General features: G+C 39.2%; 1 protein-coding gene and 1 non-coding gene across 2 annotated transcripts in view; both read left to right on the top strand.

Annotated features, from left to right (window-relative positions):
• Positions 1 to 25,011, top strand: part of Tnks (tankyrase) — a 148,886-nt gene that overhangs the window by 56,502 nt on the left and 67,373 nt on the right. The window contains exon 4 of the mRNA XM_052752011.1: positions 24,341 to 24,377. Within this exon, the coding sequence (XP_052607971.1) occupies positions 24,341 to 24,377 (37 nt within the window). The remainder of the gene's footprint in view (positions 1 to 24,340; positions 24,378 to 25,011) is intronic.
• LOC128119531 (small nucleolar RNA SNORA15) lies at positions 672 to 801 on the top strand. Its single transcript, XR_008221561.1, has one exon. It is a non-coding gene; the product is annotated as a small nucleolar RNA SNORA15 (small nucleolar RNA).

Below are 25,011 nucleotides of genomic sequence, written 5' to 3'. Positions count from 1 at the left end.
AAGGACTTACTCGTTTTAAGTGTTAAGTTTTGACATTTTTTCTTTCCTTCTTTGTACGTTGATCCTGGTTGGCTTTTCTTGGGTGTTTGGAGTAAGACTGTAGAACGTTGACCAGGTGTAGCTGTCCTGTAGCTTGCCTCCACTGTTAGAAGTTCTATTACACCCTCCCTCCTTTTACTGTATCCCGTAGATGTTTCTTTTTTGTAGTTATTCAGTTTAATACAGTCTTTTAGAATTAATTGAGAATTTCTCCATAATCCATGGACTATTTATTTACTGATGTTGTCTAGATCTTAAATATTTAGAAATTTCTCTGTTACCTTTTTATGTTGCTTTCACATTCAGTGGAGTTCTGGGAAAATACTGTTTCATTTTTAATTCTTTTTGGGTTGTTTGTTTGTGTTTTGTTTAGTTTGGTTTTTGATCCTTGGAATGTTCTGTATTGGTGTATGATCTATGGGTATGATAAAAGAACACGAGGCTGATGAATGTATTCTGGATTTTGTGTTTGTTCTGTGTCTTGATTGATTTTCTAGTGTTAATTAAGAGAGTGGTGGGAAAATTTTAACACAAACTGTAACTTTGTGCCTCTTTTGAAGTTCAGTGGGGTTTGCTGCAGACATCTGCAGCTTCGTTGTCTGGTGCATGCACATTTAAGATACCATTTCCAGGCATGGCTGAATACTGTGTTCTTTAGTCAGTAATTTACACAGCCAGACACCATGCAAAAGTAAAGTCTTCCTTTACAATGACCGGTATGCTGTTTTTTATGGTATATCATTATGAAAAGTGAGTACAAAAGTGAAAAAGAAAAAGAAAAAAAAGATACCATTTCCCTATTTTCATTATGTCAAGACTGTCTCTGGCCATTTTCTTTACTCTACATTCTACTCACCAGATCCTGAGGTAGCCTCTTGTGCTTTAAAAACATGACATTTGCGGGGTATTTCTCTACCTGCTCACTTTGAACCTGCCAGTATCATTATATTAAAATTAATTTCTTTCACACAGAATGGATTGTGCAGCATTTTGTGATCTGTTGTGCCAATTTCTGTGTGGTTTTTAACTGGTGCATTTAGATTCCCCGAGGTCTGGGCCAGAGTTGGCTGTCTTGATAGGCCCTGCCTTTCTTCCTTCTTTAAAGAGATTTCAGGGGGATTTTCACTGGGGCAGTTGGTCTTTTCAGGTTGCCAGCCTCTTGAGTCATCAGCTTTGGGATCTATGGAGCGAGAACTTAGCAACTGCATGTCCTGTCAGCCTTTATCCTGAAGTCCCTAGTAGGCTGTCTACCTCTTCAAAGTTCTCTTATTTTTGTTTGATGTGTCACACGGAAGTTTTTGAGGTGTGTTCAGTGATAGTAATAGGGAAAATAATGTTTACTCTTTCCCCAGAGATCCTAAAATAATTACATTTTTGCAAACGTTTTCTTTTAGGAACCAGAAGGATGACCCAGTGGTTAAGAGCACTGGGTACTCTTTGAGAGGATTTAGGTTCAGTTCTCTGCACCCATTTATATGATAGTTCACAGCCATCTGTAAGTCCAGTTCCAGGGTATCTGATACCCACTTCTGGCTTCCACAGGCACTGGCACAGACAGACATACAGTCAAAACACCCACAAGCATAAAATAAAAGTGACTTTTGAATCTGCTTTGACATTATTCATATATCTGCATCATTTTGAATCTCAACACGATGGACTATTCATGTTATTTTTTCAAGTAAATATTTGTTCATTGAGAATTTTATGCAGTGCATTACGTACGATCATATTTACCCTAACTCCTCCCTGTCAGTTTCTCCCAGATCCATGTACCCTACCTTCCTATTCCCCTAAAGATTCATTTTTATTTATGTGTATGTGTACATGTCTGTGTGAGCATATGCCACAAGCATGCCAGTGCTCAAGGAGAGGCCAGAGGAAGATGTTAGGCTCCTTGAATTGGTGTCACAGGCAGTTGTGAGGCACCTAACATGGGTGCTGGGAACCAAACCTAGGCTGTTTAGAACAGTTGGTGCTCCTAACGGCTGAGCCATCTCTCTAGTCCCCTGAAAGTATTTTGGACCAGTCATTCTACTTGTTACTCTTGACACTATGAGGATTTAAGCTTTATGTAAAACTGAATGAACAGCATGGCTTTTGTGATATTCTTGATTTTTTAAACTCTGTCTTCCAGTTAAAATCCAAGATCTAAGCAACTGTAAAAGACAAGGGGATGATGATACTGGGTCATGTTGAACACTGGTCAGATAGTATAGAGAACAGGACTGTTGAATGATTTAGCTTTTCAGATGAAATCAAAGTAAAATTCCGATAGTAAATGCTATCTACTATTCCATTGACTCATTGTGACCCAAAATAAAAATTGTCAATTGCCTAATGCTTTATTGGTTGGTAACAGGGTTGGGGGTGCAACTCCAGAGTCCCCCTTTTTGTTATCATCTTCCTATGCTGTTCATTAATTCCATTTACTCCTTGGTTCAGCTCTTAAGATTGGAACAACCAACAGCAAATATTTCCTGAGTTTTGAAGAATTTTCAAAGACCTTAAAAAGTCACTGAGCATATGACATGAAAATTCTGTCATCAAAAAAAATTTGATGTTATTGAATGGTGAAATTATCGGAAAGATCATTTTCTATAGTTAAAGTGAGTGGCCTCCTGTTGGAGAGTTTCCTGGTGGACCTTTTACAAACACCGTCTTTCCTGCTCCAGCCTTGCTGTGCACAGTGCCATTGTTGCTGTGTAGAGGTACCCAGAGGCTGAGCAATCTGGAGTGGAATATGATAGAAATGTTATGTTGCCCTGAAAACCAACAGCCCCTTCAAACAGATTCCTACCTCTGTGTCTAATATGTCCAGGGATAGTTGTGTTAACACCCGTGTAATATCACCTCCCAGACCGTTCTGGGTATCAGTGCCAGCTGCTAGTAAAAGGCTGACTCAGTTTTACCCATGTGCTTACCAAGCCATTCTGACAGTCTTAGACTAGGGAAGGGTAGTACTGGGAGCCCAGGAGTCGTGGTGCTTTTAACTTAAACCTTCTGCTAAAGAGGTCTTATCACAGGCAACATGTTTATGTCTAAACGGGGTAGAGGTTAAATGGTTAGAAGAGGCAGTAGTTGATTATAAGGGAAATGTGTGTATGCGTGCCATAGCTCATTACTCTTTCCATCACCCATCTGTTTTGTATGCAATGACTTCATTTACTTATTTATTACCTGATTCTCATCCCTCCTAGTATTAGATTCTTGAGAAGTGGAATTCTCTTGGCTCATTGTTATTATCCCAGCACTCAATAAATACCTGTAAAATGACCAGTCAGTAGATGGATATTTATTGATAGACTAGAACAGATTTATTATAACAGTGGAATGGCTTTTTATGCCAGAGAATGCATGACTGTAAGAGTGTGAGGAGGCTGTTCACATTCTGTGTGAGTCAGGAAAGAGAAAGAGATGATTCTAATGGGCAGCCCGCTTCCTCCTCTTTCTTCTTTTATACAGCCTGGACGTAGGTCCATGGAATTGTGCTGCCCACATTCTGGAGGGGTCATCCCTCCCCACTTAAATCTCTATGGAAATACCCTCACCAGCATGCCCAGAGGTGTGTCTCCTAGGTAATTCCAAATCCAATCAAGTTGAGAAAATCAATTCTCATAACAATTTTTATGTAGATTTACCAGTTATGTTTTGAGGGACAGGACCACATACCCACCCCCACCCACCCACCCACACACACATACAGACACACAGACATGTGATGCTTCATGGCTAAACACTTTAGCATATACTCTCTCCTAAGAACAAAGATAATAGTCTGTATAACTCAAATGTAGTTGGGAAATAAAGCATTAGTACAGTATTATCTTAAGTATACTACAATTCATCTTTCTACTGTTTTGTAGAAATGGTTCTTAGCCTACAACTTTTTCATGTAATATCTAGTAACTGAATTTCTTGAAATAGTTTTTAAACTTTGGGCCTTTTCATAGACATTTAAATATTGGCCTGTCATTTATTTTATTTTTACCTACTGGTTGCCCCGCCCCCTTTTTTAAGCCGATCCTACCAGAACATTTGTCTCACTTGCCCCGCTTGTTCCCTTGCCCCCTTTTAACACCTTCTACTTTTTGCTTACTGTTACTGCTGTCTCTGTCTGCCCCTTAGATTTCGTGGAATACAGGTGATAATTAGGGACTATTGTGTATCACTTACGTCAAGTGCTTGAAGACTACATCATGAAGCTGTATTAAGGGGCCCAGATATAGTGGTGCATGCCTGCTAAGGCAGGAAGACCATGTGTTCAAGGCCAGCCTGGGATAGTAGACTGTCATAGCAGGAAATGACAGGGAAAAGGCACAGTAAGACTTTAAACCCTTCCTTTCAAAAACATGCCAACCAGCACTCCTCTGAAAAGACTTAATTTATTGGTGATTCAGACTAGATTTTATAACACTTTGCTTTTCAGTCACAAAAAATGTATAAGAATGGGTTATCTTTATTTGTAATGACAAGTTATTGGAGAATACCTAAATGGCTAGTGATCTGTAATACATATGTCTAATAGAGTATTTCACATATACAAAATCTGTGAACTACTGATAGGTTGTTCTCAACAGGCTTTTAAGACATGAGTATGACTAGTATTTATTATGTGACATTCTTTCTGTAAGAAACAATGTGCTGTAGCTAGCTCCTCGTGTCTTGGTTTTGTCATGTTTATGTCGTCTTCTAGCCCCACCATGTACCAGAGTTACGGTGTGTCACTACCATGTGGTTTTAACTTGGACACTCTCTCTCGGTCTCTTGGATACTCTGCTCTAGAGACAGCAAGCTGCTGGCTGTCTTGTGATCGACTCTAGAGAAACCCATAAGGTGGTACTGGAGTATCTGACCGCAGTCAGTAATAGATAACCTAAGGGCTGTCAGCCCCATCCTGAGAGGGCCAAGTAGATTTCCAGTCTTGAGGTACTGTAGCTCCATCCTTTAGTTTGGATGCAGCCCAGAGATGCTGAGTCAGAATCATTCAGCGAGCCATTTCCAGATTCTTGGTCCCACAAACTATATGAGATAATGTTTGTTCTTGCAGCTACCAACCATAGAGGTGAATTGTTTAGGCAGAAATAGATTCTAGTATATAGTGAAGCATTTTAAAATACTTATTTTAAACTTTCTTTTTCTTTCCTTTTGTAAAATGAAACACAGAAAGAGTGAACCAGAAAGCATTAAAGTTGGTTATATTCAAGAAAGCTGAAGTTCCAGAAAGGAGGCCTGGGTGGGCGGGGCAGGTAGAGGGAAAACATGAGAAATCTAGCCACGTAACGGGGGCATTTCCTAGAGAGTACTGTTCTGATAAAAGCACAACTTCGGGAAGTCTGTCCTGCTTACTGAGAAAACTAAAGTCAGGAATGGAGGAGAAATCCGAGGCCCTGAGCACAGACAGGCAAGCCGTCTGTATTTCAAACAGTCACATTTAATTAATGTTGGAATATGATATCTGACCTCATGTCCCAGCACAAGGGAAAGAAAAAGGATTTTAAGTGAAGCAGATTTTTGAATATCTTTAAAAATATTTGTAATGTAGTAACCCTGAGACCTTTACATTTTTGTGATATTGAGCAAGTATGTAAGCAGGGAGCGTCCTTGGAAGAAGGGGTGCTTGAGAGAAAGCACTGTGGAACAGGGAGGCAAACCTTCCGGCCTGAGTGTGTGTATGCCATGCCTCCATGTACTACCGAAGAGATCGTACCCCAGGAGGAAACGGGATAGAGAGAGTGCGGGGGGGACAGGGCGGTGAAACCCTCACACGAGCCGGAACAACTTGTTCTCAACCTTTCACAGGGGTCACCTAAGACCATGGAAAACACAGATATTTACGTTATGATTCATAACAGTAGCAAAACTGCAGTTATGAAGTAACAACAAAGATTTTATGGTTGGGGGTCACCACAACATGAGCAACTGCATTAAAGGTCACAGCATTAGGAAAGTTGAGAACCACTGCTCTAAGCAACAGGCAAGTAAGTGCTCAAAGAAAAAAAGAAAAAGAGGCATTGTAAGAACCGAGAAGTCTTTATGAAGAAGTATTTCTTATTGGCCAAATTTGGGACAATTTGACAATCACAATAAATTATGATAGTGCTAGACTATATAATAAATTGGATAAAATAGGAATAACTAAGTATATGAATTTAAATAAAGGGGGGCTTTTTCTTAGTCTTCATTTCTACTAATCAGTGTGGAAAGACTGCTAGAGATAACAAATTCACTGTTGCCACAGTCACAGGAAGTAGTGGTAAGGACAAATGTCACATGGGGTATTAAATCTTAGGGACCACCTTCGATGTACATATTTGTATATTTCTGCATATATTAGACTGCCCATAAATTAGACGGTATTTTGCTGGGTGATCAAAATGAACATCACCAATAAGAGAATCAGATAAACCTGAGAAGACCCTGAGACAGTTCCCACGTGTCTAGGGTGTGGACACTAAAGTCTGAAAGACAAACCATCCATGTAGAGAACATAGAATGCTTGTGGGCAGAACAGTACAATTGGTGAGCTTGGCAGGCAGGAGTCTAATGTAGGAATTTTGCAAAGTTTCTGTTTGAAATTATTTCCATTGAAAAGTTTTTAAGCTTTACTCAGGGTTGCCACTGAGCTAACGAATTACATCATCAGCGGTGTGTATATACTGGTTTCTCTGCTTTGCATTACAGCCGTCTTTTTGAGTTGCTGTTTAGAAGGAACTCAGCCTCCCTGCACCCTTCACATTTTCCTTCCAACCACATCAGTGGTCTTTTGTATTTATTGTCTCAAAACTAAGTGTTTCTTTTCTAGGAATGAAGTTTAAGCTCCTCTTGTCATTTAGGCCAGAAAATATTATGAGCACTGTCACAGTTATCAATTCTTTCTTGTGTCTTGTTTGGGAGCGAGCTACTGGGCACTTAACTCCTTGAAGTTGTTTGGAAGCAAATGCTGTCTGCACTTTTTGTCTTATTTTTTTCTGCAGACCACAGTAGACTGTGTTCCTACTGGGGGACAGTACAGTGCACTCCCTTCCGTCGTGAAGGATGTCCTACCTTAGCTGCCCACTAGACACACTAACTGGTTCTCGGGAAGCTTTTGCACCAAATTAGCCATCTGAGCTTGGTGGGTATGACTACAATATGTGCGCTGAGCAGTGTTTTCTCAGGGAATGGATCAGGCCTACTTAGAATATCTGGATTTTATACATTTGATCATAACCCTCTGACAGTTTGGAATTGCTGCACATCTTAATAATACACCCCCCTGGTCCCTGTGGGCATTGGAAGTCATCTGAATTGACAGCCTAACAGGGAATGGGGAGCAGAACAGGGAATGATATGCTTTAATTCCTTTTGAGAGAAAGTAGAAAATGTGTAATTATCTAAAGTGACTGTATCATTTTATATATGGAAATTTCTTTTAAAGGAAGTAGTACTTAGGAGCTTAATTGGATAGAAAATCAGCCCCAGGAAAGAGAGAGAGCTTACACAGTGGCTGTGTTCTCCGAGGGCGCGCCCCTTCTATCCAAGCACACCACTCTTCTTCATGGGGCAAGTGTTCTGTCTACCAGCTCTTAGGTGTAGCATTATCCTCTTTCCCTCTGGGTTTCTTTCTTTCTTTCCCTGTCTGTGAGGAAAATTTGATTGCTCTTTATAATTCTAGTTATATATATTTGGCTTCAGCGTTTGGAAATGGGCCCCAGGTGAATGAAAAGGAATCTTCTTTCTCTGTTGATATTCAATCTTTCCATATGTTGTTTTTCTATTATTCTACTGCCCTCCGTTGCACTGCGAGTGAGTGATGCATTGCTTCTGACAGGACGCAGAAATGACTGTTGTTTTTAAGAAGTTATTAGAATGCCAGGGGCAATAACAGGCAGATGTGGGAGTCTCCGGAAGAGCAATGCCTTTGTGCACTTGTTTGCAAAATTAGTCTTCTTTTCATTTTCAAAACCTAATAAGGAAAAATAAAATCATTTCTTGCCTGTGCTTTTTGCAAAAGAAAGGTGAGCATCCCAAACAGAAGTGTGAGTGACGATGTCTGAAAGCCAAGGCTAGGAGGAATAGAGGAGGCAGGAAATCCAGTTAAGAGTGGAAGCAGCAATCAAACCTCTTTAGTGCCATCGGCGCAGAAGTTGGGGCTACTGCTTGCTGGTTGCTGTTTCCTGCCCAGCATTCTCAGTGTCTGAGTCTTAAAGACACTTACCAACCGAACAGATAGTTCATAGGAAGCTCTTGGACCCCTTTGCGTTTCCTTTTAGTTACTGAGCCACGGCGTCCATGCCAGTAGTACCCCCAGGTACTACAAGTTTTTGGGGGCCAACTCCTATGCCGAAATAGTATTAATATCATTGGAATTAATGTGTTTTGAAATCAAACGGACAGTCTCCTGAAAGAGAAAAGGGCTGGGAGTCACATCCATATATACATGCACTTTAATATGACTTTCTTCTAGGACAAAGGAAATAATGTTGTTGAGTAATTAATAATTTATATGGTTTGTTTCTGAAAGAAAAGAGAGAGATTAATCCTGCCCCTTTTAGGTCTTATTTGATACTTTTTAGGAAAAAGCAATTAAAATTAATAGATTATTTAAAGAAAAATGATAGTAAAGACATTTCTCCAACAAATAGTTTCAAAAATATGAAGTAGAAAAATTTAAATCTATTAAAAGCCTTAAAGCCAGGTGGTAGTGGCCCATGCCTTTAATCCCAGCACTCGGGAGGCAGAAGCAGGTGGATCTCTTTGAGTTTGAAGCCAGCCTGGTCTGCAGAGTTCTAGGACAGCCAGAGCTACATAATGAAACCCTGCCTCAAAAAGCAAAAACCAAAAACAAACAAACAAACAAACAGCCTTACGATTCAAAAGGACATTGACATTTTTATAATAAAAAAAACCAAAACAAGAAACAAAGATTTACATAATGCCTTGCAAAAAAATGGCTATAACCACATAGCAGAAAGCTGAAAAAAGAAGTGAATATTGGACTGTTGTGAAAACTTTGCTCAGAGAACAAGGGAGTGAGGGTCTTTGGGAGCTTTGTGGATGGCAGGGACACTGAAGCTTACACTTACCACTGAGAAAGTCATGCAAGGTTCTTAGCATCACCTGCCCTTGGGATGGCATTAATTGTAAGAAATTGTGTCCAGCTAATTGGCAGAAATAAAAATATCCCTTTTGAGGAATAAAATAGTGTCTTTTAAATTTTGTTTTTATTATATGTTTTTTATATTTGTGTGTGTGTGTACAGGGATGCATGCACACACGTGTCACAGTGCACATGTTGGATGTCAGAGGACAGCTGGCCCAGTAACATCTGAAAGATGAAATGTGAGAACTTCCTTGACATAAGTAGGCTATATTTTTCTCCTTTCAGACATAAACAATTTCATGTAGCATCAGCTTCAAATCAGGGCACTTGAAAAACTTATCAAATGGATGAAACAAGATTACTTAAGAACATTGCTAACACAAAGGTGAGCTGAGGCTCTGTGTAGGCCACACACTGCAGACTTGCTGCTCCCCAGCTTCTCTGAGTGACAGCTGCCTTTTGTGGCTACGCAGGACTTACCCTGTTTTGTAATTGCAATCATTTAGAGCAAACCTCTTCTTCCTTAGACTCTTCACTTAACCCTCCAGCCAACACCGGAGTACTCAGAGACTCTCTCACCCTCCACCTGGGTGCCTTGCTTAGTTAACCCCAGGGTGAGTTCTCCCTCACTGCCGGCTTGTTCAACACTGATAACAGTCCCAGGGGTACTTAGCTGGTGGGACACTAAGAAGTAGTTCTCAGGACGTAGATTCTTCCGTCAGCACTTAGGTGTTGAACGTTTTGTTAATTTTGTTTGTGTGGATTGGCGGATAGGCACAGAAGAACGGTTTTTCTTTAGTTCAGCGTGTTAGCACTGGGATGTGGCACAGAAGAACTGGTTTTTTTTAGTTCAGTGTGTTAGCACTGGGATGTGGCACAAAGAACTGTTTTTCTTTAGTTCAATGTGTTAGCACTGGGACGTGAGGTATTGGGTGGTTGGCACGGGTACAGGGATGGAAAGACCTTGTTATGGCTGCCTTCTATAAGGTATGTTTCGTGTACTAATAAAAGTGAGTCTGCTTTATTCAGAAACCTCTTTCTTTTATACCATATTATAATCAAAGGCATCAATTGTTGACATTTTATTTTCCATGAGGTATGACATTCTACTTACTTCAACAGAAAGCTAAATATATTCACAAGAGCTTAGTGCCATAGAGTATTCCTAACACTTTATATGTATTTTAAAGATCTTTTTTTCTGAGAATGCTTCTTTCTTTTTCTGTTATTTTTTAACAAGAAGAAATACATAAACTTTATTTTGCAACTCAGTTGTAGTGCTTTATAACACACACACTCACTCACACAGTCACACACTCATACATACATCTGGTGGCCAGTTGGGATGATAGGTTGTGTGCCTTTCCTGAAAGAAGTTCTGGGTTACTGTTAGTTATATCATCTGCCCTCAGATATACCTGTCTGCAAAGTCATTTTCTTTAAAATGTGATGGTTTATCAGCCTCTGTCATTAAAAACTATAGATTTACACAAAGTAGAGAAAGGCACTAAGTATGCCAAGGAAATAATTGGATCCTGGGTTTAAAATTTTCACCCTTTCAAACAAATTTTTTACTTAAATCTATTAAAGTTATCAAGATGATAAAACATTAGACCAAGAATCCAAAAATTGCCTGCTGAGATTTTATACCAATTACAAAGCTCTTAGTTAGGTAATCTTTGCCACTGTTCTTAGATAATTCTATGCAGAAGCCATTATACAAATGACTGATTCTGTCAATTGACTCACATTTAATCAAATGAATGAATAGTATCTGTTGTTAACGGAGAGATTGTGTGAGAATCGTTTTCAGTCTCTGGCTTAGTGTGTTCTCTAAAATGTATGGCTGTTTAAAACTAAATTTATTTGAAGCAGTTTTCTATCTTTGTCACATTAGGTTTTCTTTTTTTTTTTTGGTTTTCTATATATATAAAATTCAAATTTTGTCTCTATATTTATTTGAGCTTGAGACAAATACTTTGAAATGGCACAAAATGAACCAGAATATTGTCCCTTATAAACATGACCAGGCACGAACAATCTGGCTGTATAATTTGTCACTGCTCAAAAGAAAAAAAAAAATTAGAAAACCGTACATGATATAGATCTAGGGAAGGACTTTCTGATAAGACTCATTTTGCCCAAAAATTATGGCCAATAATTGACAAGGGCAATTTTCTGAGACTAAAAAGCTTCTGCACAGAAGAGAAAGCAAACAGCAACAGTCAACTGGTTGAAGAGTAAGCCCACAGAATGAGAGAGAGTGTTTGCCAGCTGTCCATGTGACAGGGGTTTGACATCCTTAATATGTAACGAATTCAAAGAATAAAGCACCAACCAAACAGCCCATTCCAAAAATGGGCTTAGGTCTAAACAGTGAATTCACAAAAGAAGAAATAAAAATGGCTAAGAAGTATATCAAAGTGTGTTCATTGTCCCTAGCAATTAGGAAATGCTAACTTTGAAACTTCATCTTACCCTAGTCAGAAAGGCAAAGACCAACCAAACAACACAGGACAAGTGCTGGAGAGGCTATGCGGAAAAGGGACTCTACATTCACTGCTGCTATTATTGCTGGCCACTCTGGAAGTCAGCACGGGGAATCCCCAAAACACTAGAAATAAATCTGTATGACCCATCTTTACCACTCTTCAGCACATTGCCCAGTGGACTCAACACCTACTCCACAGACACTTGCTCATTCATGGGCATTGCTGCTTTAATCACAGTAACTAGGGAATTGAAACAACCTCAATGTCCTCCAATTGATGAATGGATGGTGAAAATGTGGTCCATGTACACTATGGAATACCATTCAACTCGATAGAAAAATGAGATCATGAACTTGCAGGTCAATGGATGGAATTAGAAAGCATATCGAATGAGGTCACCCAGACTCAGAAAACACTTCCTTCTCCAAGTCTTCGGGTATGAATATACAGCCTGAAGTAACTGCAGAAGTCAGAAAAGTAAAAGGGGGTAATTGGAGTGGAGGAAGTTAGGAGCATAGGAGAGCAATTGAGAGGGGAATTGTAGGATACAAGTGATCTCAACAGTGAAATGGGAGAATAGAGGGGCTTTAATTAAGGAGTGAAGGGAAATAAATACAGAAGGAGGAGGAGGAGGAGAAAAGAAGAAGAAGAAAAAGAAAAAGAAGGGTGAAATAGCAGTAAGAATGGCTGAAGAATTCATAAGGGACCACACTATTAACTTTGTATATAAAAGTGCCAACAATACATGTAAATGCAATTTCCCCTTCCCAGCTGGCAATGTTTCTTTCCCTTGAGAGCCATAGACTATCTAACAAAAACTCCAACACGGACATGAGAAGCCCCCTTTGGAGTTGCTGGTCAGGGCTGTCCAAGAGACTCCCACAACAGTATAGGCTACTGCTGTTGTCCCCTCTCCTGGGGTGCAAGCTAGGGTCCCCATTGTGGAAGACACCACATTAGACAGAGGACCTGAGCTGGATCTAACCTGCAGTCTTCCTTCTTGAGTTGTAGCTTTCATGGGACCAAAAGGCATCGTGCAAGCTTCCAAAGAAGGAAAACAGTCAATGGTGAGACCCATCTGTGACACCTATGAACCACAGCCACCGACATGGCAGGATAACTTCAGGGGTGCAGTAGTGGCGCTCCTACCTTTGTGGTTACCAGCAGCAGCCTTCTAAAGGTACTGCAGGCTGCCTCAACAAAAGGGAAAGCATGCCTGCTACCCAGGGCTAGAGACGTCAGGGATCTTGGAGGAAAACCTCCAACCGCCATTTACTAAACCAGTACACTCCTCACTACATTCTAAGGATTGTCCTTAGCCCACAGGTAAGTGTAGAAACTCTTCTTTGCGGTAGATGGAGACTGTTAAAGAAAGCAACAGCCAATCGAAATGCAGAATTCAGGAGCCCAGCCCCAACTGATACATCTACCACACAACTCTTGCTCCTAAGGCTCAAGGGTCACTGTGGAAGAGGGGCGGACAGATTGTAAGAACCAGAGAAGCAGGGAGTTTGCTGTGAGAACGGTCTCTTAGAAATGTCAGAGAAGTTCCACCCGTGAAATCTCACCAACATGGCTGTCTGAGCATGACCTGAACAAAGACAACACCAACAGACATGCTGCCGTGGAACTGGGAAAGCCCAGGAGGCCTCAATCCTAGACACAGAACTGCAGGCAACTAGGGGGTGTTGAGAGCAGAAAACAGTCTTCTGAAGGGAGGAGCACACCATTTGGTTATCCAGTTCCAAATGGTCAGCACTGAGAACATACATACAAGTAACAGTATACAAATGGACTAAGCATGTCGTTATTATATAGTTAAGAATACATGCATATATGTAACATATAATACATATATGTAGCAAGAATTAAAAGGATATCTAGAGCAGGGGTACATGGGAGGTTTTAGAGGGAAGAAAAGGAAAGCGGAAATGATGTAATATGTCTCAAAAATAAATTGCAATTTAAAAATGTATAAAATCTTTTAATGTTGATTTAAAATAAAATTTTAGTTTAGATTATTGAATGTTTTTTTAGTTTTTAACCCTAATTTCTCATCTTTCCTAATAATACATACAGCTATTTTATTCATTAAAATACTTAAATTTCATTTATTTATGTGTATGAGGGTGTGTGTCTCGTATACATGTACGTATAGAGGTCAGATTTGTAGGAGTTCAGGTTGAGCAGTGAGAACCTTTACCTACTGAGCCAACTTGCTGGCCCTAATTATTTTATTTTAGTTCTATTTGAAAAAAATTAAACTAGGCCTGGTGATAAAGGCCTGCCATCTACTTGGGAGGCGGAGGCAGGATGATCACAAATTCAATTGCCTGCACTACAGAATGAGTTCAGTGCCATCCTGGGCCACTTCGTAAGACTGACTATAAACAGACAGAATGTGTTAAGAGTCCCAGTAAAAACAATTCTTCATGACATATAAAGCTTGCTTTATTTGTAGATAAAACATTACTAAGCTGGTCATGGTGGCATACACCTTTAATCCTAACACTTGGGAGGCAGAGGCAGATTTAGGCCAGCCAGTGCTACATAGTGAGAGCCTATGTCAAAAAATTTTAAATAAATATATATACTTTTAAAAATAAAAAAAAAATAAAGTCTAAAAGAAACAGAGGGGATGATGTTTCTCCACTGGAGAGCCAATATAACAGCCTGACTGAATCATGCAAGGAGCCAGCAGCTGACTGATACCACCAGTTACTAATTTACTTTGGACTTAGCCCCACCATCTCTCAACATCGCTATACTAGGGACCAAACTTCCAGCATGTGAACTCACATCGTCCAAGATTATTTTGCATACTTTACATGTTGTCTCAGGCACAGTGCATCCCAGAGGAGTTTTGAGAGTAGTTTCAGGGAGGGAGGGAAGGTTTCCTACAGGGTCGAGGCTTTTGCATACTCCAGAGTTTCTAAAGGAAGAGGCCCACAAAGCATAGCAGTAATACATGCACTTGGGAGGCTGAGGCGAGAGGATCACCAGTTCAAGATGTACCTGGGCCACTGAGTAGGATCCTGTCTCCAAAAAGAAAGGAACGACCCATATAGTTCAGAAATACTCTTCAAGACTTGGGCTGGTTTTAGGAAGGAAGCAGATTGACAATGTCATTCATTGTTTAGAAAACAGGTCACTCTAAGAGAGGATTATGGTCACTTTCCTAATCGTTTAATGGCCATGCATAGGAACCAGTGTCTTCCATGTTCTCATCCCATCGTTATCAGTAGGGATGACCTCCATCTCCTCAGTATTAAACACAGTGCTAATACTAGGTTAATGTTATTTTAAAATTGTTTCAAACCTCATGCTTTAACATGCTGACTAATGTTATTACTAAGCTTTAATCACATTTTGTACAGATTGTTATATATCAGGGTTGGTTGGTACATTCACATGTAATAAAAATAGCTATATTTGACATACATTTTATGAAGCCATTGTATGTGACTTAAAGTCAGTTTCTAGCTTAAAAATAACAAATTGTGAAGCGACAAACAAACAAACAAAAAAACCCCACTTGTCTTTGTTATGACACCATTACTGCTGACCTGTGAATATACATGCAGCTGTCAGTAGGTCACCAGCTAGAATATTAGTGACCATCACATATGTGGAGGGACTCAGTACAAATACACATATCTTTCTTTTGCAAGCTTTCTAAGAGCAGGTAGATTCTTCCTCCTGGCAAGGCTCCTTCATTAACCGTAAGGGTTAAGGTTCTTTTTGACATAGAGAAGAGAAGGTTGACCCGCATCATTTTACAGTTGACTCCTTTGAAAGCTTTCACAATGTCTTGGTCATTATTTAAATCCATCCTTTTTCTTTTGCTTGCCTAGTGGGGCTTATCAGTTTCTCTGCTTCTGCTGTGATTGCAACTTTCTAGAGACCGCCTCACCACACACACACACACACACACACACACACACACACACACACACACACAGAGTACAGTAATATAAAATGCTACCCTCCTTTCATTGAAGGAAAAGCATGTTGTGGAGAAGAATTGTGGGAAGTGGAAGAAAAACGTTTTCTCGTATTCTGTAACTGTTAGTTCCTTTAATTGAAAATCTCTCAAGGGGTTTTAATGAGAGAAGATGAACTCCCTCTGTCCTTGGCTGCCCAGAGCAAAATAAGAACAGTTGTTAGTATAAAAACCAAGTGCTTTAAACTTTGAATCACATTCTTTTCCTCGTTACTATCTTGGGTGTTCTATCTAAGTCAGGCAGTATTGGGTGCTTTATTTTGTATTATCCCTGACCCTCATAGCAACCCCATAAAGTAAGTTTTCTTTTTTTAAAAATGAGAAACATGAGATTTGTAGGAAGGTTAAATGACTTGGTCAAACTCACAAGGGTCGATAATAGCATAGCCCGAATTAATTTGAAATGTTTGGCCCTAAAGTGATGCTCTCTGTTAGAACTCCTCAGGGACTCCCAAGTCAGCCCAGGCCCTGTCCTGCCCCTCCAAGAGACACGTGGAGGATTTCATTCAGTTTTGCAAAGCATTACGTTTAGCCTTCTCAAGCATTCTTTTGTTATTCGGGTGATGTTCAGCCATCAGTTGCCGGAATTTTCACCTTCTGTTCCACAAGACCATATTTTTTTCTCCTCTCTAGAAAGCCACGTTTCTCCCCACCCCCACATTAGTTAAGAGGCTGTGAAGAATCTACCAGCTCCTGCTTGCCCAGAGCTTGAACTGCTAGGATCGACACTTATATCCATTCAAATTAAATGCATTTGATAACACAAAGAGAAAAGTAAATGAATTAAACACTTTGAAATAACAAAATGTATAGCATTCTAGAAGTATTTGAACAAGTGTTGATAGCCCTGCTCGTCTTATAGACCCACAGCTTACATTGATAGTCTGTTGGATGTTCCTAGTAACTGACCTTGAACTACCAAGAAAAGTATAGCATCATTTTTCAGATAATCCCTATTGAATACATAGAAGTATATAATATAGTTCAAAAAGAAATTCTGTCAAGAACAGAGAACTTAAAATGCTAAATTAACAGTTACATTAAAAACTCCATCTATCCTGCTGTAGTCTTTGAGTGTTCCAAGAGTTAGTGTTTGTGGTACCAGCCATTTAGCAAGGCCAGTGATTAATTTTACATAAATGTGGCTGATATATTTATGAGAAAAGTATACGACCATCAAAGAATTAGAAATAACCAAAATACTCAACACCATCTCCTAATCTTTGTAATATATACGTGAGGTATTATATTACAATGTTTATTTGAAAAAAATCATTTTTGATTAAACCCATAGGCAAAATTGATCTCTTCATCTAAGAAACTGAAAGATGTATAGTAGCTGCTGCCTCAGAGCTGTGAGACTGTATGAACACAGTGCATTGTGAATTATAGGAACCATATTGTTATCTTTGAAAAGAAGATTGCTTCCCTGTAGTGCTTGCTCTTATCAGGGAGCTGTGCCCTTTGAATGCATCAGCCTACTGAAGCCCAGAGTGTGTGAGACACCTATCTGGGAATTGTCAGACCCCCGCTTCTTGTGACAAGCTTAATCCTAAAGAATGGCAGGCTAGTGTAGAAGTTCATGTGACTATTTTTCTAATGATGTAAGAACTGTCTTGGACCTCATTGAGCAATGGGGTGGGTAAACTAAAGTAGAAATGAATGTGGTAGTTGTGATTTAGGAATTGAAGACATGAAGGATGAGTTACAGAACTGTTGTAAAGAAGGTAGTGCGAGGAAAAAGTACCTAAATGTAATAACAGAATGGAAAGAATTTCAAGTAGAGAGAAGACATTAAATGGGGCATGTGGTGGCAGAGCTTGTCATTTGATGTATTGGTTTAAGTTCTTAGATTTAAAAAAAAAATGTGAATGGACCACTTCTTACAAAGTTAAATATATATTTAATAAGCAGCCCAGCAATCAGCGTTACTACTAGATGTTTGTCCAAGAGAAATGAAATCATATGTCCATACAAAATGGTTTCCATAGATGCTTATAATAATGTCATTTTACAACCACCAAAAATGCAACCCTGGATTTCTGTCAGCTAGGGAAAGGGTAATCAAATTGAAATATGTCTATGTAATGATATTGCTTAACAATTAAAACAAAACAAAACAAAACCCTACTCTGTCTAGTGACAGGGACAGATTTCAAAAGCATTTACACAAGGTAAAAAAAAAAAAGCCCAGATTCAAATGTTTATGTGTTCACTAATTCTGGTCAGATGACTTGACATTGGGCGGCTGGGCTAGAGGTCTGTGCTTGAACAAGTTCAAGTCAATAGGGTTCAATCTCCAACAGTGGGAAAAAATGGAGAAATGTCAAGTAAACAAATAGAAACTTTAGGGACAGAAATTAGACCAGTGGTTGCCATGAAATGGGGCTTCACAAAAGCATGAGAAATTTTGGGGTGCAATAGAAATATTCTCTGTCTTCAGTAGTATCTAAGAGATAATTTGAGTGGTTAAGAGCATTTGCTGCTCTTGCAAAGGATTGGAATTAGCTTCCCAGCACCCACACTGGAAACTCATAACTGCCTCTAACTCTAGCACCAGAAAAATCTAACACCCTCTTCCTTCTTCTGGCTTCTACCAGCACATTTTTTACACGTGTGCATACATACATGCATGCATGCATACACTAAGTAAAGTTTAAAAAATACTTTAAAAATGTGAGTGTACCAGGCATAGTGGTAGACACCTTTAATCTCAGCACTCAGGAGACAGAAGGCAGGCTGGATCTCTGTAGTCTACATAATGAGGCCCTCCTCCCTTTGAAAAAAATATGAATGTAACTATGTAAAATATACATGAATACATAGTATAATAAGACAGTTTTACCATAGTACAGAACACCCCCGGTAGAATCTGAAAGCATTTCCTATAGCATTCATAGTTGTCAGTGAAATGTGGTAGTTATGTGCACCCATTTCAGACTTTAAATTAAGGGAGTGTGAACTTGGAGGTCTAGAAAAATGCTAGAAACATGGCGTGGTGGCACATGCCTCTAATCCCAGCATCTGGGAAGTAGAGGCAGGTAGATCTCTGTGAGTTCAAGGCCAGCCTGCTCTATAAATGAGCCCCTGTCCCCCCAAAACAAAAGTAGCCCCCTAAAAAAGCTCTGTAGCCTCACCTGCTGGTGCATACCTGTAATCCCATTGTTGGGAGTCAGGGTGGGAAATCATCAGCACAAATTCAAGACCAGCCTATGTCAACACATTGAGCTCAGGGAGGGAAGAGAAAGGAGGATGGGAAGGCAGGAGAAAGAAAGAAAGAAAGAAAGAATAAAAGGTCATCAGTATAGCCCAAATTATTGCCAAGTGGATCAAATGTGCAATTTACTTTTCTAAACTGCTTGCTTTCTTTTTTTATAATTGTATTTTATATTTGATTACTGAGTCCCTCAGCTGCCATTGGATGGGTATTTGATAGTGGGCAGTCTGAGGTTCCAGGTCCTGTAAGCATTGTAATGTGCCTTGTTTAAAATGAGAATTCGTTCCTTCCTTCTTTCCTTGTCATCTTTGTCTTGTATCCACGGGTTCTTCCTCTGCAGTGTGCTCTAAAAGGTCATTTTCTTTGAAATGACAGTGGACTTGGTAGACGGCTCAGTGGTTAACAGCTTCCTAGAGGAACACATCCTGAGCATTAATATCCTACTTTAGAGATTATAGATCTCACAATACAGCCCTCCTCTTCATCAATGTGTATTTATATCTCCAGTTAGAATAGAGTTGTCCTCTCCGGTGTTGAAGGATTGGGGCCAGCTCAGTCAGTGTTCCCCTGTATTTCATGGGGATGAAGCAGTTGTTGGCTAGTAAACATAGAGAAAGAAAAATTTAGAGTCTTGATTGCAGGAATTTTGACAGTAGGAAGAACGGGGGCTAAGCGGGGGCTTCTGAATGATCAGAGCACCCTTCAGTTGCAATACAAGTCCCACCATTGTATTGCAGTAGTGTGCAGGCATGGAAGTGAGTGCTTGTCACACACACACTACTGAAATACAATGGTGGGACTGAGCAACAGAAGGCTTTAGTTTTGTCCTAGTTAGCTAGTTAATGTTAGCTACTGAGCTTTTAGGAGACAAGTAAAGGATTGCAACCAAAAAAACACCCCAAAAAACCTCTTCACAGCCTCAAGTGTTCTGTTTTGAAAAATTGTGGAGTGTTTCCTTTGATTGCGACCTTAGATTTAGCTGATGGTATGGACTTTGAAGCCACACCAGAAGAGACAGGAAGATTTGATAGGATTCAAGAATAGAAACAAGGGATTGAAAACTTAGGAAGACCTTTGACGTTTTTCCCTTGTCTCAGAAGTCTTCATGAAAGATTTTAGAATAAAAACAATGGGTTAATTATTACTAAGACCCTGTTTTCTATATAGAGTATCAATCAGTCTGTTGGAAAATTAGTTTGCCTGAGGATCTAGCTTTAGTGACTAGAGAATAGATTGTTTTCTGGTCTTGTAGCTAAAGTCTTTTCACAACCACGTAACTGGTTCTAAGTCTTCAAACCAAAACACAGTGAAATACATCACTTCAACTAATATTTTATTCCCCAAATAGGCTGTGGGTTTGGCTAAAAGAATCAATTTTTTGTATTTGCTGGTACCACAGTGCCAAGATTTCTGTATCAGCTTACCAGTTGGTGCTACTGGTGAGAACTCTCCAGGAGTATCAGGATTGTCAGGTTAGGAGCTGCTGTGCACCCAGCACCATGAGAGTGCACGCATTAACTTGGTGATGGAGACTGAAGTCTTTGCAAATGTCTGCCCTTGAGATACCTAAGTAGTTCAGGAGTTAAAGCGTGCTGTGGAAATGAGAAATGTGTCCATCACTTGAAGAGACCCAGACGAATTTTCTTCAGTTCTCTTCCTGTGGTCCAGTGGTCCATGTTTATAAGTCCAATGCTTCAAAGTGGTTCTGATGGGAAATTTGGGTTTATTAATTTATTTAAAGCTACTAATTCTTGGATTTATAAAATGTTCTTGTACTTAACAGTTTAGTTTCTTTCCTCTGATGTAATCCTGGCTTTCAAAGTTCAAATTGGGTGGTTCTTTGTCTACACATTAGCCTAGTTCCAGAGCCTGAGAGACTGGTGGATCGTAGTAGAACTAGAGACTCAGTTTGACTGCTTTAGGACCAGTTCATTAACTAATGAATATGATAACCACTGGGTGTGTTGATACATGCCACTAATCCCAGCACTCAGGAAACTGAGTGGCAAACGGATCACTATGAGTTCAAGGCTAACCTAGGCTACATAGCAAGGACCAGGCTGGCCAGGCAGGGCCAGCAAGACTGTGTGTCTGGGAGAAGGTGACTTACTTGTTAGATCTGTTCTGGAGCTGCAGGGTTGGGTGATCTAGACAGGTGACTTTCCAGTTACATCTCTTTCATTTCATGTGTAAAGCAAGCATCACTCCGGGCACGCCCTGTGTGTTGTGAAGGCAGAGGACCGAAAGGTCAGAGTTTTTTTTTTTCAGTCCCTTACTGCTTTCAAAATCTGTGATTCTGTGCTCATAAACTTTCCATGTTATCCCATCTAGACAAAATGGCTCAATTCTGCAACGCATTCTGCTTTGATCCTGCTAGTTATAGTGTTGAAATTGATGTAAATCAATAATCATGACTTCTGTATGTTTCTTCAAAAGAAAAATTTGCCTGAATCCTAAGAGAAAGAGAAATTATTTCTAACTACTTCAGAGAATACGAAGGGAAGTTTTATTTTTAACCTTCATTCTGATATCATTTATAAAACATTAATTTGTGTGTCTGTGATATGTTTGCAGGTATCAATATTTGATAATAATGATAATATTTAAAAATGAAACAAACATCGTGCCTACTTGTTTTCATCCCCCTTTAGACTGATGAAAAAGTGATATTTGAGGCCATCTGTTTCCTTCATTCCAGGCTGCTCTGACTTCATTGCTCTCTAGCTCACCCACTGCTGCTCAAACTGGATATTATTAAAGAGTACAAATGCTCCGTAAAGCACCGTGGTCTCAGCTAAAGGGAAACAGATCTGGTGCTGTGGCTGCTAGTAAGCAGCCGGGTTTGCTGTCAGTGTACAAAGGATTCTGAATTCATTATGCTACTTTTTCCTGTGAAGCAGGGTGTGAGAAATGGCTTCAGCTGTTGACTCATTGTGGTCCTTGGGCACCAGATAGTGGATGCTAGAATGTATTGCAGAAAAGCTGATTAAAGCGCTAGGATCTCTAACAGGAAGCGTAGAATCATCTGTAATGCATACTTACATATTTCTTTTGAAAGCATTGCCGTATTATCAGCCTATGCAGAAAGGAATAGCATTATTGCAAAACTGTACCTTTTTGGTGAAAAGAGCAAGCTGTGCATGCTTAGGACTTGGTTCAGGTAGACTGATTGGAACTTTGAGGAGCCTGAGTCCTTTGCAGTTTTTCTACTTAGCTTATTGAAATTATATTTCACCATGGCTTGAAGTTCAGTAGTTACTTGGAGTTCACAATGCAAATATGCATAATCCAGAACGTCAGCTGTCAGATCCTAGTACCTCGTCGCCATGTCCTGGCTGCCTTTCTTCCCAACAAAAGTTTGCTGGAGTGAAGTATGGAAATATTTTATGTAGTCAGTAAACTTGAAGATGCTTAAATACAATGTATTTTGCATTCTTCCTGTTAAAACATTTCAACATTTTCTCAGCAAGCTCAAACTTGGTCCTTTCATTTAGTCTGCCTCATTGTCCTGCAGATATCCTTGGCTTGTCTAGGAAGAGCCAGCATTTCCCTCCTCTCTCCGGCCTTTCCTCCTCTCCCACATTCCTCACCTGAAAGCCACTCGTTTCTTTTTTAAAACTCTGCTGTAGTGTCCTTCTCCCCAAAGACCTCCTTAACCCCCAGTCAGCCTGTTCGTAACCCTGTTTAGACTAGCCAATAAGCCCGTAATAGTATTTCATAGATTTCCCCACAATCTACTGCAATCGTTTGCTTACAGTTTTCTCTCTCTCCTTTAATAGGATAATATTCCTTTTGAATGCACGAGTGGCTTTTATAGATGTATTCCATAATTTGCATTATTTAGATTATAATTATTCAGGCTTTTTAGTTTTAAATTTGACTTTATAACATCATATTCATAGTATGTTCAACTTCCATGTTGCTGTAAAAAATGTTTAATAAAGGGAAGTCTTTAGCTTTGAGCCTTTTTGGCCAGAAGATACAGTTTTACTTTTGCGTGGTTAATTATTAAACAACCTGAACTACAATTTATAGGAAATTGGAAAGACTAATTCTGTGATTCTGAAATTGTTCAATCTACCATATGGAATTGGGGGATGCATAGAACAGATTTCAATGGTATAAGATTCCCTTAATAACTTTTCTATTTGAAAACATGGTTATAGTTTCTAGATTTTAGCCTAGTTCCAATCCAAGAGACAAGACAAAGGCAAAGCTATATAATATTTGTTAATAGTGGATTATAGGATTTATCAACTAAAGATACCTATAGGATTATAGGTATCTTTGTAGTGTTTGCATTAAAATAGCTCAACTTTATGGCAAAATGCAAAGAAAATGTAAAGAAAGGTATGACCGCAAATAAGTATTTTAAAACAATTTAAGGTTATTATTTAACTTTCATTTAATCTAAAGTTTTCTTTTGCTAATGTATACCTAATTTTTTTCACAGATGACATGTTAAGACAATTTGTATAATTATTCCTTTAATGATATTACCAACTGCCTTATAGCTGAATCATAACCCTGGCTGTTCTTTTTATTTAATGAAGGAACAAACACAGTGTTGTTATTATTAAGGTTCCTTGTCCTTCAGTTGAGCTCGCAAAAGAAACTTGTTAGGTCTTGAGTACTCTAAGAAATCTGCCATGAAAGATTTGTAATTTCTATTTTCACTGATACATTTTGAAAAGTCTGTTGTGAAAAATAGAGTAAAATTACCCATGTCGTAGTAACTGGTTCCCTGCTCATTTCCTGAGATGCCTACTTACTAAGATTTACTGTTGGTAGAATTTGGCTTACCGAGGATAAAGGCTGATGCAGGTTAGGTTATTGTTGCCGGTTAAAGAATGTGCTCTCTGTTTTGGTTTTGGAGCACTGCCTCCAAGAGGCTCGCTGCGTTTGGTACGTAGTTCACGTATTTCTAGTCTACAGACCTTCCCTGTCGAGGCGAGAAAGGATTCGTGGTTCTGATATTTACATTTCTTTCTTTCCTTTTTCTTGCTATAAAGCTCAGTGATGGTAATCAATTAAAAAAAAAAACTTTCCATGCCGTTAGAAATAAAACTGAGGCTTTTTTGAAGGCTAATAATTCGTACCTTTAAAGAGCCACATTATTTTGCTTTTGTCTCAAAATGTATTATGCTTCACAAGTATACTGTGACAGCCTGAATACAAACGGGGGGAAGGGACATTGTCTTGAGCTGGCATGCTGTTATCAGAGGGAATGTGTTCCTGGACGCGAGATTTAGCATTCATTGGTTGTCTGAAGAAAGCTATTTCATCTGAGGATTGGACAAGAAGCTGCGTCAATTTGCTGCCCGTCTCCAAGGCACTGGTGATGCTGCCTTCACAAGCTGGCTAACGTCACGGCTCCATCACCCAGCGGGGTGTGGACTCTCTTTTTCTGTTCTTCTCTATTTAATTCTCTATTTGCTGCCTACTGCATTTCTTAATCTGTCTTCTGCCAAATGCTAACAGCATGATATTTTGCAATCATCTAGGTGAATACAAAAAAGACGAACTCCTAGAAGCTGCTAGGTAAGTGATTCCATTCATTTTAAGTGAGTATAATGCATCTAAGGGAGGAAAGGGGGAGGGCAGGTGGAGGAGTATAAAGATTTATAACCTGTTCTTGTCTCGCTTGGGTTTTAAGGGATATAGTGTGGATAAGATCTACTAAGTCTTTGTGCACTTTATTTTACATTGTTAGTGGGCATAATGACAGAATCCTTCACTGTGCTGAGTATTGTAAGGCTAATTTTATTTGTAACCTATCTTGAGGTACCTGCAAACGTTTCAAAAGATATTCTTGGAGTGTTTATTTGCCTATGTCTTTCTTTTGCTTTGAAGATATTTTCCCTAACCAAGCTCGAAGGAAAGACGTAAAGTAAACGTTAAAATCCTCAGCTATTTTGTTGATGGTGGTGGTAGTCATGGTCATTTATAATTTAATTGATTACCTCTTTATAGAATTTGTATTTTTAAACTCCAGACTTTTCTATCTTTTTTCATAATAAAGTTTGTTTGTAATTAAAATGACTCTGTAGATAAATTTTTAAATGTAGAAAGCTATATTACCCAACATATCGTAACACTACATAATTAACAGGAATTATGTTAACTGAAATAAATATTAAGACATGCGTTGTGATCCATATTTAAAAAATAAGGC

This window comes from Peromyscus californicus, unplaced genomic scaffold (assembly GCF_007827085.1).
Source record: "Peromyscus californicus insignis strain IS unplaced genomic scaffold, ASM782708v3 Scaffold_23__1_contigs__length_62951481, whole genome shotgun sequence".
Classification (NCBI taxonomy): Eukaryota; Metazoa; Chordata; class Mammalia; order Rodentia; family Cricetidae; genus Peromyscus; species Peromyscus californicus.
This window is presented reverse-complemented; position numbering and strand designations above follow the sequence as displayed.